Source organism: Notothenia coriiceps, unplaced genomic scaffold, assembly GCF_000735185.1.
Source record: "Notothenia coriiceps isolate Sejong01 unplaced genomic scaffold, NC01 NC01_scaffold00019001, whole genome shotgun sequence".
NCBI lineage: Eukaryota > Metazoa > Chordata > Actinopteri > Perciformes > Nototheniidae > Notothenia > Notothenia coriiceps.
Window position 1 is genome coordinate 464247 of NW_011351702.1, and position 19077 is coordinate 483323.

At 39.9% G+C, this 19077-nt stretch overlaps 2 protein-coding genes and 2 long non-coding RNA genes across 5 annotated transcripts in view; 2 read left to right on the forward strand and 2 right to left on the reverse strand.

Annotated features, from left to right (window-relative positions):
* Positions 1–8714: 8714 nt before the first annotated feature.
* On the reverse strand, positions 8715–11609 carry LOC104951674 (uncharacterized). The gene is made up of 3 exons (XR_799040.1): positions 11523–11609; positions 9306–9814; positions 8715–8876 (listed from the first exon to the last, which is right to left on the reverse strand). It is a non-coding gene; the product is annotated as an uncharacterized lncRNA (long non-coding RNA).
* Positions 10793–15782, forward strand: LOC104951673 (aquaporin-4). Of its 2 annotated transcripts, none has more exons than XM_010778394.1 (6): positions 10793–11033; positions 11552–11743; positions 12450–12611; positions 12721–12885; positions 13273–13353; positions 13662–15782. In XM_010778394.1, the coding sequence occupies exons 1-6, from the start codon at positions 11019–11021 to the stop codon at positions 13863–13865; spliced, it is 819 nt and encodes a 272-aa protein (XP_010776696.1). In that variant the 5' UTR covers positions 10793–11018; the 3' UTR covers positions 13866–15782. The 2 variants fall into 2 exon arrangements, with proteins under 2 accessions (XP_010776696.1, XP_010776698.1); XM_010778396.1 differs by having other exon boundaries at positions 11560–11743.
* On the reverse strand, positions 12802–17947 carry LOC104951672 (uncharacterized). Its single transcript, XR_799039.1, has 4 exons — positions 17870–17947; positions 13656–13765; positions 13196–13349; positions 12802–12895 (listed from the first exon to the last, which is right to left on the reverse strand). It is a non-coding gene; the product is annotated as an uncharacterized lncRNA (long non-coding RNA).
* mipb (major intrinsic protein of lens fiber b) overlaps positions 17902–19077 on the forward strand; it is a 3022-nt gene continuing 1846 nt past the window's right edge. Inside the window, exons 1-3 of the mRNA XM_010778393.1 lie at positions 17902–18292; positions 18609–18773; positions 18857–18937. Of these exons, the coding sequence (XP_010776695.1) occupies positions 17933–18292; positions 18609–18773; positions 18857–18937 (606 nt within the window). The 5' untranslated portion in view covers positions 17902–17932. The remainder of the gene's footprint in view (positions 18293–18608; positions 18774–18856; positions 18938–19077) is intronic.

Sequence of the window (19077 nt, forward strand, 5' to 3'; positions counted from 1 at the left end):
GCATTTAATATACTCTCATTGCTATCGGCGACGTTAGAGCATTTCCATGGAATATAACAAAAAGTGTTTTTCTGAAATATAGATAAATACCCTTGAATTATGACTGAAAGATACAGTACAGCATGTCCTCCTCTCCGTGTTGTTCCTCGATACGTAAAGGCTGCAGCACCTTTGACAAACTTCTCTCATAGATAAATCAATAGAATAACCGGTAAACAGCATCGTGCTGTGAAAGCATATAACTCTGTCCACACAGAATTAATCAGCTGTGTTCGCTCCGGTAACTCTTTTCTTTGATTATCATAGTTCGCTCCATCGAGCCGGAGGTCGCCCTGGCGCGAGTGCGCTCCAGAAAAGGTCGGCTCGCGCGGGAACGCGTGCAGGTGTGACGGCATATTTTATTTACCTAATTAAAACCGCTTGGCAGTTTTTTATTTATGTGTCACAGTATCACCTCAAAATACAAGATACGAAACATTTTCAACCGTGCAACAAAATATAAATAGTCCTACAAGTACTTTTATTTTATTTCCTTCTTATTTTTGTTTAAGCTCAAGGGAGCCAGAGCAGAGGGCTTAAAGGGCCGCATGCGGCCCGTGGGCCGCGGGTTGCCAACCCCTGGTATAGTATGTCTGAAACAAAGGCATGGTATCGTACATGACTAAAAAGTCATAGCATGTTGAAAAAAAGTAATAATATCAAACAAGATTGTATTACAATATATCAAAAAAGGTACAGTACAGCATGTTGAAACAAGTCACAGTTTAGTATGTTGAATAAAGTCATTGTATATTATGTCAAAAAAGTCAAATGGAAACAATTAAATACAGCAGGTTAAAAATTCATACTAAAGTAGTTAAACTAAAGGAATAGTATAGTATGTCGGATAAAAAGGCATCTGACTAAAAAGTCATAGCATAGCATGTTGAAAAAAAGTAATAACATCAAGTAAAAAAAAGATTGTATAAAAATATGTAAAAAAAGGCATAGTAGGCCTATATATAGCATGTTGAAACAAGTCAAAGTGTAGTATGTTGAATAAAGTCATGATATAGTACGTCAAAATAACTCTTGGTATAGTATGTCAAAAATAACTCATGGTATAGTATGTCAAAAAACAACAAAGTATAGTATGTTGACCAGCATACTCATGAAAAGGTGACTCTTTTAAAACATATGAAAGCCACATGAAATATATCACATTTAAAAGTGTAAAACATCCTTCAACCATAATGGAAAAGTGCTGAAGTGTTTGGGCGGGGCTCTGCAGCTCCGTGGAGGGTCCTGTCTGAGGCACATGCTGCTGGGAACCTCCTGCCATCACCCCCAGCTGCTATACAGGGCAGAGACTCAGGAACAACACATTCACACACTTTATTTTAACACTTACATGTACATAGTATATCAAAACAAATGTACAAGGATAAAAAGATAGATATAGAAAACATATATAGTGTGTTTAAATTCTTCTCTCCCTCTCATTGCCCTCTATCGCTCATTCAAATCCCTGAGCTGGCACTTTGTGTGTGTGTGTGTGTGTGTGTGTGTGTGTGTGAAATTATGTCAGTGTCAGCACTCTGGGCGGTGGGGGCTGAAAACTCCCCTCGCCAGCGGGTTCCAGTGTGCCCATCCCACCCCCGACCCCCGCCCCACTCTACACAGTCGGGCTTAGCCCCACAAAAGGGGGGATAACAGTTTAACAGTTGCCGTGGAAAGGAGGGGGTAATCCACGGCATAATGGGGCACCCCCCCCCCCACAACCAACCAGTTCATTCTGGACTCTGTCTGACAGAGTGAGGGTCCCTGATGCCCGTAAGGTCAGAGGAATCAGATCAATCTCCAAGCATCTCCACATCATGTCACCGGCTCCTATTCTGCTGCAGTATTGTATTATTGTACACAATGTCAACATATCTCTATATAAATAAATGTGCAACAGGAGCTTGTCCAAATTGTCTCAAGTGGAAAATACTTACTGAAGCTAAAGTACCTGGTCTTAAGGAGTGAATATTTGTTTGATCATTCTCAGCAATTTGATAAAAAGTAACCACTATAGGGCCTCATCTGCTCCCCAGCCCACTTTATGACAACTTGGAAGTTTTCTGGATTCTTTATTTATTTATTTAATCGTTTATTTGGCGGGGACAATGCACTTAAACACTTAAAACATTAAAATGTATCAAGCGTAATAGTGCCAGATTTAGCTAATTTCCATCCGCAGTCCCTCACATAAAACATTTAAGAAAATGAAATTTTACAAACATAGAAAAAACAAAATACATGATGTGCAAAAAGAGCAAGAGCAGCATACAGAAGTATTTACCACATGGTAATACAATATAGCAGCAACGACATATAAAGCGCAAGAGAAGATACAAGAGATACATAAAGTGCAAGAGGAGATTCCCCTGTGTTAAAGTGCATTTAGCGGTGATTGCACGTCTGTTTGTTTCTCATCCATTCTTTGAGTTGACCTTTAAAACTATTGAGAGTGGGACAATCCCGTGTCTCAGTTGGGAGGCTATTCCAGAATGAGCTGCCTTTAATGGAGAGGACATTTTGTCCAAAAGCGGTCCGTCTGCAGTGGACTTCACAGTCTCCTCTGATTTCTGACCTAGTGCAGCGTCCAGTGTGTTTTTTGTGGATGAATTCCCCTAAGGGAGGGGGGGCCAGTCCATGTAAACATTTATTAAAAAAGCACATACTTTTAAAAGACTTAAAGTATGTGCTTTTTTAATAAATGTTTACATGGACTGGCCCCCCCTCCCTTAGGGGAATTCATCCACAAAAAACACACTGGACGCTNCTACTTACTGCGACCAAAACATTGCTTCAAAGAGGACAAGAGTCTGCAGTCAGATAAAAAGAGACTTCGCATGACCATCTCTAGAGGACAATTGCCCTACATGACAAAGCTGTTAAAAAGAAGGTTGGACTTCCCATTCAGTGAACTGCAAAGTACACAAGCAAACCATTCAGAATGAAGTTCTGGGTTGTTTGGCAGACATGTTCGATTGGAAGATAACAGAGGAGTGAAACAAAAACCAGTGAGTCTTTAGCATTGCGATGGGCAGATGAAACGCAAAGTCGTGAAAAAAAAAAAAGAACAGATTTCTCTTGTAGTCAGGTACTACTTCAATGGTGCGTATCCAGGAGAGTTTTCTCATTTTGACTCAGCAGAGAGGCTGATGCAGCAGGGCTTACTGAAGAAAATAATTCCACATATTGGGAACAGTATGGGTCTTGGGGTAATACAAAAAACAAGCCTTGCTAGGCCAGCATATGCATGGTGCTTGCTGTCATGACGGTTAATGCCTCAGGGGTCGCAGAGCTAGAATCAGAGGAGCAAGCTAAATATGCTTTTTTGTCATTGCAATCTCACTGTCTAATCTAGTTTTAGTTAGATCAGTTCGCAAAGCTGTCCAGAAGAGAGCAGTTCTTCTCCTTTACTGAAAAGCTTATACGTCTTCACATCTGGGTCGTATGTCACCCCAGAAATGGCTAGAAATCCAAAGAGACTCCAGCCGGATTGAGTGACACTGTTAGATGGGCATGACGTTTATATTCTCTGTAACATTATGGATTAGATTACTGGCCATCAAGCGAGTTACTGCAAGACCATAGGCCAGAATGCAATGGTGAGCGATTTATTGAGGCCACGTTGGATGCTGCTGGCGCAGTTGGATCTAGACTTTTACGTATCGAGGAACAACACGGGAGAGGAAGACAGCTGACGATCTTCAGTCATAATTCAATGGGGTATGTAATTTATTTCAGAAAACGCTTTTTGTTATATTCCATGGAATGCTCTTAACGTCCCGATAGCAATGAATATATTAAATGCTTTGACAATAAATACATACAAAAATTAATCTCTGGAAGTCGTAGCGCTGTAAAAAGCACGACCAATCATTTTAGCCGACCCGGCTAAAATAACTGGATGGCCTACCTGCCTGTCAGCCTTCCATCTCTGTTCCATCTGTGCACAAACTTATCTCGTGGCCTCATTGATGATGCGCGTTCGTATGTGTTGGAGGAGGGACTCTGTAAGAAAGTCTGAAGGAAGAGGCCTATTTTTTCCGGTTGTGTATTTTCAAATTCTAGCGCACTCGAGCTGGTTTCTCCATTCTTACCTACCCTACCTTTAACTCTTTTTAGGGTGCAGATATATGTTTTATTTATTTCAAAGTGGGCCCATTTTAATAATATCTTTTTTTCCTTCAAATGTTCAGAGGACTCCCCAAGTGCTGTGTTTAATTTCTTTTAAAGTAGGCCTGTGTATTATTTGTAATTCTCCTTATAGGAGTTATTTGTTTCTTATTAGAGGTTAACAGTTGTATATAATGTAATAAATAGCCTAATAAATGCAAAAAAAATGTAGTTTTTGTCTGATATAACAATAAATACAACTTTATTAGCTATCAAGCTATGAAATATGTTTTGCGGCTCCAGACAAAAAAAATTGGGGGAAAAAGGAGCAAAATGGCTCTTTTGGTCAAAAAGGTTGCAGACCCCTGTACTATACTATTCCTTTATTTGAACTATGGTATTAATTTTTTTCCTGCTGTATTTAAATGTTTCCATTTGACTTTTTTCAACATATTAGGAGTTTTTACGACATATACTTTACCATGACGTACATTGAACATACTATAATATCACTTTTTTTGACAGGCTAATGTAAATCTCTTTTTAGACATGCTTGTCACCCTTTTGACCCTGTATTGCCTTTCTTCCACCTAGTGTGTTTCCCTCCCTGATGATTACCTGCTTTGCCCTGGCTGGTTTCTCCTGTCCCTAATCATCCCTCCACCCCTGGGTATAGTCTGTGCTGTTCCCTTGTTATTGCCAGTTCGTATTGTCTGTTGAATAGTAAGCATAGTATGTCGTAAAAAGTCTTAGTATAGAATGTTGGAAAAAATCGTAGTATGTCAAAAAGAAAAGTAATGGTATTGTAAAGTCACATGGAAACATTTAAAAGTTAAAAATTCATACTATGTCAAAGTATGTTCTAAAAAGAAAAAAGTATAAATGTCGAAAAAAAGGTAATAGTATGATGTTTAAAATGACTAAGTATAAAATGTGAAAAAATAATAATATGGAAACTTTATTTTTATATCAGTGAGTAAAAAATGCATATTAAGTATGCAAGTCAAATAAGGACAGCAAACCAGCACCCAAAAATGACTACATTTAAATAGAAACCCTCAAGATGTAATGAGAATCAAGACTCAAATTCTACTAAATATAGAGAAAATAGAGAAAACAAACGTTGAAGAACGTTTTTACTTTAAAGGGGACCTATCATGCAAAATGCACCTTTGTACGTCTTTTATACATGAATATGTGTCCCCGGTGTGTCAGGGAACTCACCAAGTGTCAGAAAACACAACCCTCTCTCTTTTCCTCCATGCCCAAAATCTCTAAAAACGGGGCTACAACGGATCTGATACAGATTTGAAAATAGTCTGACGTCAGTGACGAGGAGCTCCGCCTATATTGCCAACTCTCCACCAATCAGGGGGATGAGAGGTTGCCGTGGCATGGTAACAGCATGGTAACATGACGCTCGTAACTCGGCCCCCTCCTTTGCAGGGGGGCGTGGTCAGCTGCAGCCTATGCAAAGACAGGGTGGAGGAGAGGAAAATAGAGCAAAATGAGGCATGGCTAAAATGCATGATCGGTTTGGTATTTTTGAAAAACAAAAAACGTATAATTATACCTTATATAGGTATGGCCCTACAATATATTATTCATAGCATGATAGGTCTGCTTTAATATAGAGTAAAAAAGCTTTATTTGTTACGTCACATCTTTATTATTGAACCGACGTATGACTGAATAGTATCCTAATCACTCAAAATATAAAGTGAATCAAAATGGCAGTCATATTTTCTGTTTTGGTAACCAAAGACCAACTAATGAGCAATTTAGAGTTGCAATACTTCCTAACCTGCATGTTTTACTGACTGAAGAAAAGCTAAATTAAAGAGACACATGGAGAATGCAGAGAAAAAGATACAGATATAAGGCCAAAGAGAAAAATACTCTCTACTAGATGTGGTTTTTATTCAACTCACAGTACATTCTACAGATGCACACGTGTTACATCACCTTAATACAACAGAGTCTTGTAATACCTCCTCTTAAAAATGATGAATTGGTCCTAAAAATATAAAGGAACAAATTTAAAGTCACCAAAACTGTACATTATTAAAAATTCACTTGACACCACATTTGGTCTTCGAGTCTTTTTTTTTTTTTTTTTTTTTTAAAAACATCTGTCCCTTTAAGTAATAAGGAACGTTAAAAGTTGAATTTTCCTATCAATGGATTTAAACTCAGTGTATGAAACAAATTTAAATAAAACCCAGACTGTGGAGTCGTCCTGTCGCCTTCATAGCACACGATCCATGCCGCACAACATCGTACATATTGGGCCCTTGTACAGCAAGAAATAAAAACAAATAAAAATGAATGCAAGATTTAAAAAAACAAAAACAAGCAGGAATGTACCCAGTCATTTGCATTTTAAGATCTAGAGGATTTCATCCTTGCACAGATCAAACCGATCAGATTAAATACAGACAAACAGAAGAAAATGTTGAACATGGATCAGCTGCTCAAATATGGGTTTGAAGCTGCAAACACCAACCTGTTCAGTTTCATACTCTAAAAGAACAAAATCTCATAATTTAGATGTATAGTCTTTCAAACACATCTTGTGATAAATTACTTTTAACAAGAGGGACAGTGAAATATAAGCATAGAATGACTAACCAACACTAATAAAAATCCCCGTTTTAGAAACCAGTGTCTTTCACACAGCAGCAGAAAGTGGGTATGTGTGTGAAATTGTGTACATGATATAGTGTGTGTTGTGAAACGTGTGAATGTGGGGCGTGCAAGACTTTAAGTGGAGGTTATACAACGTCTACTTGTGACAGTCCATTAACAGATTCCTTTTAGTTTAACTGGCCTTTTTCAGAAATCATCTAGACATCTCTATAAGGTAATCTGTACACATTCACTACACGCTATTGCTATTAAATAATCCCAGCTATTGTAATCTGTATATATATTTATATATAGAATATATAATAAAAATATATTGAGCAAAAACTTCTAGGCATAAAACCACGTTACATTACATTTCCATTGAACAGGTAATAAATGGCCCGAGCTCAGTGAAGAGTTTTGATCCATTTTGTCGTCGAGCGGTGCTTAGCAGGTCGGCTGCAATAGTGTGAGCAGTCCCTGACCCTGAGAAGAGCCTGAGGGCCAAAACGCCTGGGGCCTGAGACCGTCACCACTGCACAAACTGGGCCTGACCAAAGGCCTCGCTACGACATGGGGCTTGTAAAAGGACGTGACAGGAGAATGCAAACAGGTGATGATGTGCTGAAGTGAAGATGAAGACAAGCGAGAGACATATTCTCACTCAGTGCGGGGGGGAATGGATACAAGTTTAAGAGAGTTCAGCTGTGGGCCTGGGAAATGTTAGGCCGGTAGAGAAACCGATAACAGACAAATAGCCAAAATCTATACATATATACCTATACATGAGTACACATAGCTGGAAGAACCTCCAGACAGTCTTAATGGAGAGAGTGTGCCTGGAACGGTGAGAGCACCAACAGTTTCACAGCCCACCATCGGGGGGGNTTTTTTATTCTGCAGACCGTTTACATGCCCAAAAACCTTCATAACACACAAGGGGACGGGTAGTAACCAGAAAAGCATGACATGGGACCTTTAAGACCTTTAAGGTTTGTGGCACAAGCAAACGACCAGTTTGTAAAACAGTATTCAATGTGGGATAGAATCATGTTTGCAGCATTGACAGTTAAGAAGGGTCTGATTTGTTTAACATTTTGAAAGTTGAATTTAATAGCATTGGATACTTTAATCTGTTTCTTAAAAGTCAAGTTCGAGTCCAATATGTCTCCAAGATACTTGAACTGGGAGACTAGTTCTATCTCTGCTCCGTTTAAAAACACGTTGGATCCTTCGATTTTGACTGGTCGTTTACTGAACATCATGCATACTGTCTTTTTTACATTTAACTGTAAACAAATGTTGTTCAGCCAGGGTTGAACCTTGTCCAATGCATTAGAGAGACAGGATGAGATAATTTCAGTGTTTTTCCCGTGTACGAAGATGACCACATCATCGCCATACATTTGAACATTCAACTCAGGACACACATTAGGCAAGTCATTAATGTACAGAGAAAACAGTAATGGTCCAAGAATGGAACCTTGTGGAACCCCAACAGGGTTGACAAGGTAGGGGGATTTGGCACCGTTGACCAAAACACACTGTTTTCTGTTCGATAAGTAAGACTCAAACCAATGTAATGAATCTGCCGAAAAATTGAAATAAGTCAGCTTTGTAAGAAGCACTTGGTGGTCAACAGTGTCAAATGCCTTCCTGAGATCAAGGAAGACAGCAGCTACATATGGGCTCGTGTCCAACATACATTTAACCTTTTCCACAAAGACACAGTTAGCTGTCTCAGTGGATTGGTGAGCACGGAAACCAAACTGCATTGGGTGGAGTGGAGCGAAACCTTTGCCTAAATGTTTGGTGATTAGTTTTGACACCCATTTCTCAGCTTTCTCTGAGACACAGGGGAGGATGCTGATTGGTCTGTAATTGGACATCAATGCCTTATCTCCAGATTTAAAAATCGGTGTCACCGTGGCCACCTTCCAGGATGATGGAACTTCCCTCGTGCTGATAGATTGATTTACTAGCATACTAATTGATTTTATTAGACCGTCGATATGTGTCTTTATAAAGTTGGTGTCTAAATCATACGGATCCCTAGCCTTAGAACCTCTTAACCCTAAGATTATATTTTTTACCTCAACCTCTTATCAAACACAAGTACGGGCATGAGCTAAAATAGGACTCAAGAGCACAACCAGGCAAAAAAGGTCTTTAGTCAAGCGTTTAATCCAAAAGGCAAAATATAAATGCAAAGATAAAAAAATGTACAGACTGGAAGCAACAAAAAACAACCAACTAAGTTGGTGGAAAAATACTAATGCAGCAACAAAAAACAACCAACTAAGTTGGTACAAACACTAAACAGCTGGAACTATAGCTTACGTTAGGAAAGTATCTTGGAGCACTTCCTGCTAGACAGACAAGACGAACTGGCACTGATCAAGACAACAGCACAGACACAGGAGAGGAGTAATGAGCCGAGGCTCATTGAGGCCAGGCAGGTGATTAACAGGGAAGAAAAACACACAGGTGAGGGAGTGAGGCGATCAGCCAGGGCCAGGATGTGACACCTCTGTGATTTCCTCCAGGTCAAAAACGGGGTGTGTATCCACAGTCGGGCTAGGTGAGACCTCAGATGGCGGGAAGAGCTTTGCAATGTCCAAAGCATTATTTAAGAAATACTCATTGAGTGAGCTGGCCAACACGGCAGGGTCTTTTATCAGGGAATCATTGATTATTAATTCTAGTACATTATTTTCCTGTTTGGTTTGTTTACCTAATAGTTTATTTAGGATTTGCCAAACGTTTTTACTGTTACCTTTCGCACCTTCAATTATATTGATGAAAAAGTTTGCTTTGGCCTGTCTTATTGTTTGGGTTACCTTGTTACGAGCATGAGTGAATTTCTGTCTATCAGTGGATAGTCCGGATTTCATGGCTTTAATAGTTCTCTCTCTCTAGGTCGTCCTCAGACGAGCTCTCCATCGTCAAAATAGTTGGTCTCTAGATTTCATGAGATTCCTATTGTAGATTCAGCCAGGGAAGATGATGTTCCTTCCTATCCCTAAGGTTCCCTCTTCTTGAAAAAAAAAAAGGAAGACATTGCATCATTAATTTTAGATATAAACGGATTACTGTTTTCACCAATGTCTTCAGAGGAGAGAGTGTCCCCCCCAATCAATCATTTTCACTGCCTCCATAAAACGCTGTTGCAGGTTTTTTGGGGATATAGCGAGAACCGAAGGCAGGGGTTTTAGGTTTGGCCATGAACCTTTTTTTGTGAGTTTCCTGGCAAAAATAACAAGATTATGGTCAGAAAAACCAGTCAGTAAGTTGTAGGTTTTAACTATTCTACACAAAACTTTTATTTAAAGTTATTACTATGTTGGCTTTTATTGCTATTATGATCAAGTGGGTTGGGGATAAATCTCTCTCCTTTTAATTATGGAAAACCCTTATGAAAACTCTAAATCTCTTAGGGTTTAAATGATGTTTGACGATTATTTTGTTCATGTACAACAACATTGTTTAAAACTGTTGTGCTCTGATGACTACATGAAGGTTGTGTGTGGAAGTTCCTGTTGCCAGTTATTTTAATACTCAGTATATGGTGCTCAACAAAATAAATAATAAATTAAATTAATTGGTGTAAAAATACTGCAATTAAAACAACGATATCCAGATGTTAAAAAGCAGCTGCGACTTGTTGCTTGCCCACATCACAGAGGTGCCTGTGATCAGTTTGAACTCAAACAGGGGAATTCTGTGTGTAAAACCAAACGTCTTCACAAGGTGCGCATTTGTCTGATATCAAAGAGTGAAATTAAAAGCATGCACTGATGCAGCATCATAATAAGTCTCTATGGCAACAGCATCATGAAAGAGTTTATCCCCATGGTGACCGGAGCAGTACATCACAGGTATTAAGTGGACAGAGATGAAAAAGGAGGGTTAAAGGACATCACACTTCAGGTCTTTGGAAGATGTATAAATTGCTCAAGGTCAGCAGAATGGGGTGCTTTGGGAGAGTTAGGGTGTTATATACATCCAACCTTGTGTGTGTGCACAGGAAGACTTGATTGGTGTGGGGTAAGGAGAGGGTGAGGAGAGAGAGACTGAGAGAGAGGGGAGGCTACCCTCTTCAAAGGACCTCTCAGACTCTACACGTTAATGAGGGATTTAGACCCTGAAGCCCTCAGACCCTGACAGCTACACACAGGCAGAAGGACGAGCACACAAACAGACGGACATACACAGAAAAATACATACTTTTTGGGTTTGAAATGACGTGGCGTGAGGTAAGCATTTTATATACTTGTCTGTGTTGCAAAATACTCCTTGATTTGGCAGAAGCCTGAATCAAATACGCAGCTACTGTATACGCAATTTTTTTTTCCTTTAACCAATTAGTTGCAGTCCTTTATGTATTCCCATTTCAATGCACTTTCAATTTTCCCAGGACTTTTTTATAGGCCAGAATGTTAGGATGTGTTATATTTCGGTAAATGTGACGCATTTCAAACCATTTTTGTAGACGACTTGTACCGGAGTTGAAATACTGACAAGGAGTTGACTTATTTTGTTAGATATAATGATAGTATAAGGAATGTTTATGATTCTCTTAATTTTCTTTTTATACACTTTGACATTTCTTTAACTTTTATAGCAGTAGAAGGTCTGTCTTATAAAGTAGATTCAAACAAATTTGTGATATTTCGATTAGTTTTTTATCATAAACTCTGGTCAGAGTTTAAAAAAATACATTTGGTGATCTAAATATAGGCCACCTTTGTTTATGTCTCCTTTCTCCATGGAGCTACGCAGTCGGCAATTCTGGTGCGCCATCCTTGCTGAGCTGCTCGGCACCATGATCCTAGTGAGCGCTGTGCTGGGGGCCTCTGTGCCGGGCCCGGGAGAGGCCTCCACGGGACCCCTGTACCCAGCAGTGGCAGTAGGGGTGTCAATTATTGCGCTGATACACTGTTTTGGAGAAATAAGCGGGGCACAGGTGAACGTCTCAAACATTTTAAAATTGTGTTTTTCTTCCTCTGGTAGATTTTCTCTGCTGTAGGTGACATAGCAGTTTAACTCAGATCCTTTACTCAAGTTAAAGCACCAACACCACTGAATACTTTAATATCAACAACAATTTAGTACAGCAACATTATCTTGAAAACAAGCGCTCATTACGACTCATGTTAGAGACCTACCATGTATGACGATATAAGTTTGTTAATGTTGTAGCATTTCACATTTTGTATACCAGTCTAGTGGTTGGGCCGCCCCGAAGGGTCACAAGATAAATTGCAGCAAGAATTACATTCAAACAAAGTTCTGCAACATTAATCTGTCATATTCTTGTTTTTTTTCTTTATTCTTTGCGTGAAAAAACAACAACAATGTGGACACTTTCACTTCTTTGAGATTGAAATTGTGGTTTAATGAAACCATCTGAGAAGTTCGAGGGGAAATCAGTTTATGGTGGGAGCACTCAGGGGCCACAACTAGAAACACCTTTTATTCTGTATTTTACAATCTTGTAATATGTCGTCTTATCCTTGTGTAAAAATGTATAAAAGTACATCTAAAAGTACAATATTTTCCCTCTGAAAATCTAGTTCAATTGATGTAAAAAGCATCATAAAGTACCTGAGTAAATTTACTTTCCACCCCTGGCTGCTGTTGGTTTATAAGTGTTTGTTTTCTCTGATCAGGTGAACCCTGCAGTGACTCTGGCTCTGTTGGCCACTCGTAGGCTGGATGTTCTCAGGGCCGTTGTTTATATCGCTGTACAGTGTTTGGGGGCCACTTTAGGAGCCGGGGCCCTCTACCTGGCCCTGCCAGTCAAATCCACTGCAGACATCTTCGTCAACAGGGTCAGTCCACAGATTATAAATTGCCTACCTTTTAAAGAATTTCAGAAATTACATATTTTCCGAATATTCCTGACTTTTCATTCTTCCCTTCCTGTTTGACCTCCCTCAGGTTCCCATAGAGCTGAATGCAGCCCAGGCTCTGGGCATGGAGGTGTTGTGCACCTTCCAGATGGTTTTCACCGTTTTCTCAGTGGAGGATCAGCGACGGAGGGAAAGCACAGAACCAGGAAACCTCGCCATAGGATTAGCCCACACTGCTGGAGTGCTAATAGCGGTAAGAAAAGCTTAAAGCAGAATAATTAGCAATACATTAACTCTATTCAAAATGTTTATAAATTAAGAAATTGTTCCACAAAACACAAGTTAACAGTACGTTCTTACTTTGTAATGAATAACAGCAAAACATTATAGGTTATCTGGACTTAACCACTTTCATTAAAGAAAGAGAAACTCTTTTATTCGAACAGTTTTTACTTGAAATGTTGATTAACAATCTTATTGATCTTTACAATATATAATTTTTAATGTTGTTTCATATTGTGAAATTACATGAATACTAAACACAATTGTCTAACAGAAGCTACCTTTTGTCAGACCTCTGTAGTTTCCTTGAGATGCACTTAAATAACTCTTGACTTCATTTGTGCTGTTTTGCTGTCAGGGGCGCTTCTCCGGTGCCAGTATGAACCCTGCACGCTCTCTGGGTCCAGCCATCATCACGGGTAAATGGGAAAACCACTGGGTGAGAGAGAGCTTCAGAATCGACATGCTTGTATGCATGTAAAAAAAATCTTAGTACAGTATGCCATAAAAATAGATTATATTTTTGATACTTTCATAACACGAAGCTGCTAATAATTCAGCATTTTTGGATGCAAGATTGTTGTATTTAAAATAAAAAGGCAGCCTGTATATAAACACTTGATAAGTAGAAAAATTACTCAGCTGATATGCTCATTTATTCATGTTCAAGATAAAAGTGGACTTTCCCCCGTGTCTGTAGAAATCCTATTATAATATATATATTTTTTCTGTTTTGCCCACCTGCAGGTTTATTGGCTTGGCCCGGTGATGGGCTCCATACTGGCAGGAGTGTCCCATGAGTTCTTCTTTGCACGCAGCGCCTCTCGCCAGAAGTTTATGGCATGTCTGACCTGTAAGGACATCGAGATTGTTGAGGCGGCCAGCATCACGGGATCGTCTCTGTCCACAGTCACACAGAACGCCATCAGAGCCAAACAGGCCAACAACTGAGGACACAAGCATGAAGAAACACATACATACATACCCCTACACACCCACACACCCACACCCCTCTCCCCCCCCACACACACACACACACACACACAAACGATTTTGTAAAGATGCATAGTGTGCAGGTCTTCAGAACATCAGGCTTTTATTTAAACAATAACCAAAACTATATCTACAGATGAAGTTAGTGTTGGGACAATCATTTAATATTCCAGTTAAAACGTTTTAAAGCACTTTATGAATGAAATGAAGAAATAGTAAACATATTACTTGAATGAAAGTGTTAACAGCTCAAGAGCAAATTCAATTGTCTTTTAATTTTAACATTGACTTTTGTTGATCTCCGGCTTTCTTTCAAACAGTTCATGTGAAAAAACATTACACCCCGAAATGCATTATCATGTTAATCAATTCATATTTTATTCTAAAAATGTCCATCGTTATTTCCAAATCCTTAGGTTCTGTTGGGTTATCACTGATATTTAGTTTACATTTACATAATACATTTTAGAAACTGGAATCCTTAAATGTAAATATATCTATAACCAGAACAGGTGAATATTGAGTGAGACATTACTGATTGATTTACATCAATGTAATTTCCAAAAACTGATTTGCATCTGGTGAAAAAAGCTATTTCTTCGATATTTTAAGCATCGCAGGCTCTGCCTTAGACATTGCTATAAAGAGATGAAGCCAATATTTTGACAAAACAATATTACTCAGAAACAGCCATATTTTACGAGTTGACTGTAGAAAAAAAGTGGCTAGGAGGTCAGGGCAAATGTTGTTGAGTAAAAAAGTACGGATTACATTTACAAAATAGTAGATTAGAAGGTAGCACAACATAAAAATACTTCACCAAAGGGATCAGAACCTGGAAACGTTGTCAAACATGCAGTATCATGTTATCAACGGAAATAACAGGACGTAAAATGTGCCGTTCTGCTGAATTACGGCCACTTTTAGATTTTTAGGGATGATGATAATGTGTGGTATAATAATAGACACAAGTAGAGAAGAGTAATACATTCTGCAAATTATTTAGTGAAAAAATAAGAACAAACAAATAAACAATAGCTAATGGTTATGGTAAACTAAGTACCATAAACCCTAGAGAATATTTGGCTGGTATATTTTATTGATCATGAAGTTAAATGTAAATTATTTGGCACGATTTTAAGTTAGTATTTTTGCAAAGCATCATGTCCCTGCAGGTATCGTTTTTATTTTGTATGTTTTAACTGTGCTGTCGGTAAGTTTAAACATTCTATGTTGTTTAGGTGGTAATAAGAAGGGCAACAAAGGGAAGGATGATTTGAAACCGTCACTGAGTTCACCTGACACATTATAGAGTGCTATCCTTTCAATGTCTCGCCTGAAGCATTACCGGTATATTCTGCAGGCGACACTTTCTGGATAAAACTCATCTTTCCCTGCTGCTTTTGTTTTGAGACAAAGCTGCATTTAAAGGGGCTGAATGCGTCCTCTGGAGGTCCTGGTTGGCTGTCATTGCTGCATGTAGAGATGCAGGCAATATTGTGAAATTCAATATTGTTACTTTCAAATTTGCACATCATTAAAATATATAATGGAGACTCATTAAAACCCAGCAGAAAAACACTCTTATGTTTGCAATTTTTAGTTTCATCCCGCAGCTGTGAATGCTTTGAAATGCTAAAGAGGTCCTTGCACTGCATTGTGGGTTCAATGATTCTCCAAAATGTCTGTCATGTTGGTGTCTGTTATAACGTATAAGGCGTTCTATTCACAATTTAATGGGTCTTCATACCTCTGTAATGGCTCCAAAGAAAGGACACCTTCAGTGGAAATAAGCTTTGTAATCTGAAGTGTGTGTGTTTTTGTGTGTGTAAGTGTGTGTGTGAGAGAGAAATAATACCTTTTGCTTTTATGAAACCTTTACACGTATGGGTGTGTTTTGTGGTCTCAGCTGTTTGTATTAAAATATGTTTTGCATGTAATTGAATGGGTCAGTTAGCCCACATTACAAAGCAAACTGTGTTAGCCATGCACAGGAAGATGGTTTACTTTGTCTGAGTTTTAGCAATATTTACCAGTGGTTATTGAGCAAATATGTCAAGTATGTAAACTGGATGAACTTAACCTTAAAAAATAATATGATTAAGAGTATATATTTTATTTGATGTATAGCCAGAATATATATAAATAAAAACAAGTTAGCAATCAGTTTCACTTAAACACACACACACACACACACACACACACACACACACACACACACACACACACACACACACACACACACACACACACACACACACAATGTGCACAATGGCTATAACTGCCACAGTGCCGCCAGCATTTTGCTTTGTGTGTGTTCTTTCTAACATGTATAAAAGGGAGTCAAAAAGGCAAGCTCAGCATTGTGCATTCATCGCCCCCCCCCTTCCTCCTCGCTCCCCCCCAACAGTGATGGCTCTTGACTGGTCAGCGCGATGCCCCAGTGCTGCGACCCGCCGGCCCACCCACACTCCCTTTTACTCATCCTGCAACACACACACACACAAATATACAAACACACACAGACATATACAAACACACACACACAGATATACAAACACACACAGACATAAACACACACAGACATATACAAACACACACATACACACAGATATACAAACACACACGGTCACATAATGAACCCCACTGCCGAGCACCTCCTAGAAGCCTCGGTCACACCAGAAGACACAATCACAAGCAGTGTTGTGACAATAATTGTTGTTTTGTTGCTTTTTGTTTGTTGATTTGTGTTTTTTCCACGTTATCATCACCTTCTGCTGTCTCCACAACACTGCTATTAGCTGTAGAGCGGTGACAGCTCTGAGGCAAACTCAAGTTCACGTCTAAGAGTGCATAACCACAGGCCTCTGCTCAGACTGCTGCCTCGTAAAGACAACCTGTTATCATCGGCAGTGCTTAGTGGTGTCATTTTCTCCAGAACAATAAAAAGAGGCAATAAACATTATCACTTTGCATATTTAAGACAATACTTATTTAGCTATTGCTCTGTTTTAATATGTATTTTCGTCTTCTTCCATCCATACGTAGCACACAAGACAAAGGTTTCACAGGGTCAGGCGTTTCAGTGTATGGGTCAGTTCAGCGCTTTGGGCACTTCCGTCCGGGGCCCCAACTATTATGTGCACTTGTGTATATGTCTATGTGTGTGTGTGCATGTGTGTGTCTTTGTGCACGCATGTTTGTGTTGTCTGTCCATGTCTATCAGCATTTGTGACCACTGAAAATGACAGTTATGATATGTCAACAGATGACATACGCCCCAAGAAAACATTATTTTCTTGGCTCTAGCTGACCCCCTCTCAAAGTTTCACGCTGAATTTAAGATACAAATACTCAGAGTTGTCCCTTTATCTTAAAACTCTCACCTCCCACTAGATGTTTTTTATTGATTTCCACTCATCTCGTTGTATCTGTGTCTTTTTCTGGGTTACCTCTCTTTTGGCCTTGCTCTGTTATAGGGGGGCAACATAGGGGTTAAGTTTGTTTGATTTAGGATGTCCAGCACTGCAGCCCCCCGCCCTTGGCCGTACAGGGGGATTATGGCGTCACCTGGGGCCCCTGGGGGGGTATTATAAAGCCCCTGTCTGGCCCTCTCCACTCCGTCAGAGAGGCTAAAAGGTCCACCGGACACTGTCTATCCCCGTCTCTACTTTAGAAAACCCCCTTTAGCATTGATGCCCACTGTCTCTTGACAACTCATTCCACCTGAGACCTCCACCCACACTTCCACATCATCTCACACCTATGTCTTTGCGACAAGTGGACAGAGGTGGCAAACGCAGCTGAGTTGACTTTACCAACCCGGTTCACGGTTTGGTAAAGATCCTTTGAGTGGATTCGTCTGTTGACGTTCTGAGTGTTTTTGGTCAGACTACAAAAAAAGGGAGATCCTTTTTTGTTATTTTTGGCGCTTGCCGAAGACTTAAAAGGTACAGATTTACCTTTTCTAGATTTATTTTTTAAAGAACCTTCATCTGGTGGAGAGCCTCTGCTGAGCGGTCACCATGTGGGAGTTCAGGTCAATTAATTTTTGGCGGGCGGTCTTCGCCGAGTTCTTCGGGACCATGTTTTTCGTGTTTTTCGGCATGGGTGCCGCCCTGCGCTGGACCACCGGGCCTCATCACGTCCTGCATGTGGCCCTGTGCTTTGGGCTGGCAGCTGCCACCCTCATCCAGTCCATCGGCCACATCAGCGGCGGCCACATTAACCCTGCTGTCACCTTCGCCTACCTGATTGGCTCACAGTTGTCTCTTTTCCGCGCCATTTTCTACATAGCCGCCCAGTGCCTGGGTGCTGTAGCTGGGGCCGCCGTGCTGTACGGTGTCACACCCGGAAACATGAGAGGAAACATGGCAATGAACACGGTAAGAAACCAACAGAGATGTTTCAGAAATCAAGTCCAGCAATGATCTCTGGGTAGGCTGATTTCAACTATGCATTGCATGGCATACATTTTAAAGTTAAGGATGTTATCATCAGTGAGGTATCTTATCAGTCAAACAAACCTTTTTAAGCCATGGTCTAAAATATAAAGAACTACCGAAAAATGTGTTCCAGTAGCTCATTGTAAATAAAATACAAATTCAGTAGTATTTATTTATTATTTCCAATACAGCTCTGAAACTCTGAGATGTCATTGACTTATGTAATAATATTTTCATCCACCTGTTGTATCTCCAGCTGCAGCCGGGCATCAGTCTGGGAATGGGCACCACTGTGGAGGTTTTCCTCACCATGCAGCTCGTGGTGTGCATCTTCGCCGTGACCGATGAGAGGAGAAACGGACGCATGGGATCTGCTGCCCTATCCATCGGCTTCTCCGTCACCATTGGACATCTGATGGGGGTGAGACGCATGGAAACATAAATATCAAATAACAATGAAGTATTTTAAAACACAGATGCAGCAACAAGTGACTTGTGTTGTAGATGTACTACACCGGTGCTGGGATGAACCCTGCCAGGTCCTTCGCCCCTGCTGTGCTCTTCAGGAACTTTGTCAACCACTGGGTAAGACCTGCAGGCACTATGAATCTGAGAACGTAATATATTTAATGAATAACTCCCTGTTTTCACATGGTTTGGTCACGCATGCATATATGCTGTACATATTTTTTTCTCCCTCATTGTGTGACAAAATGTACCTCGTC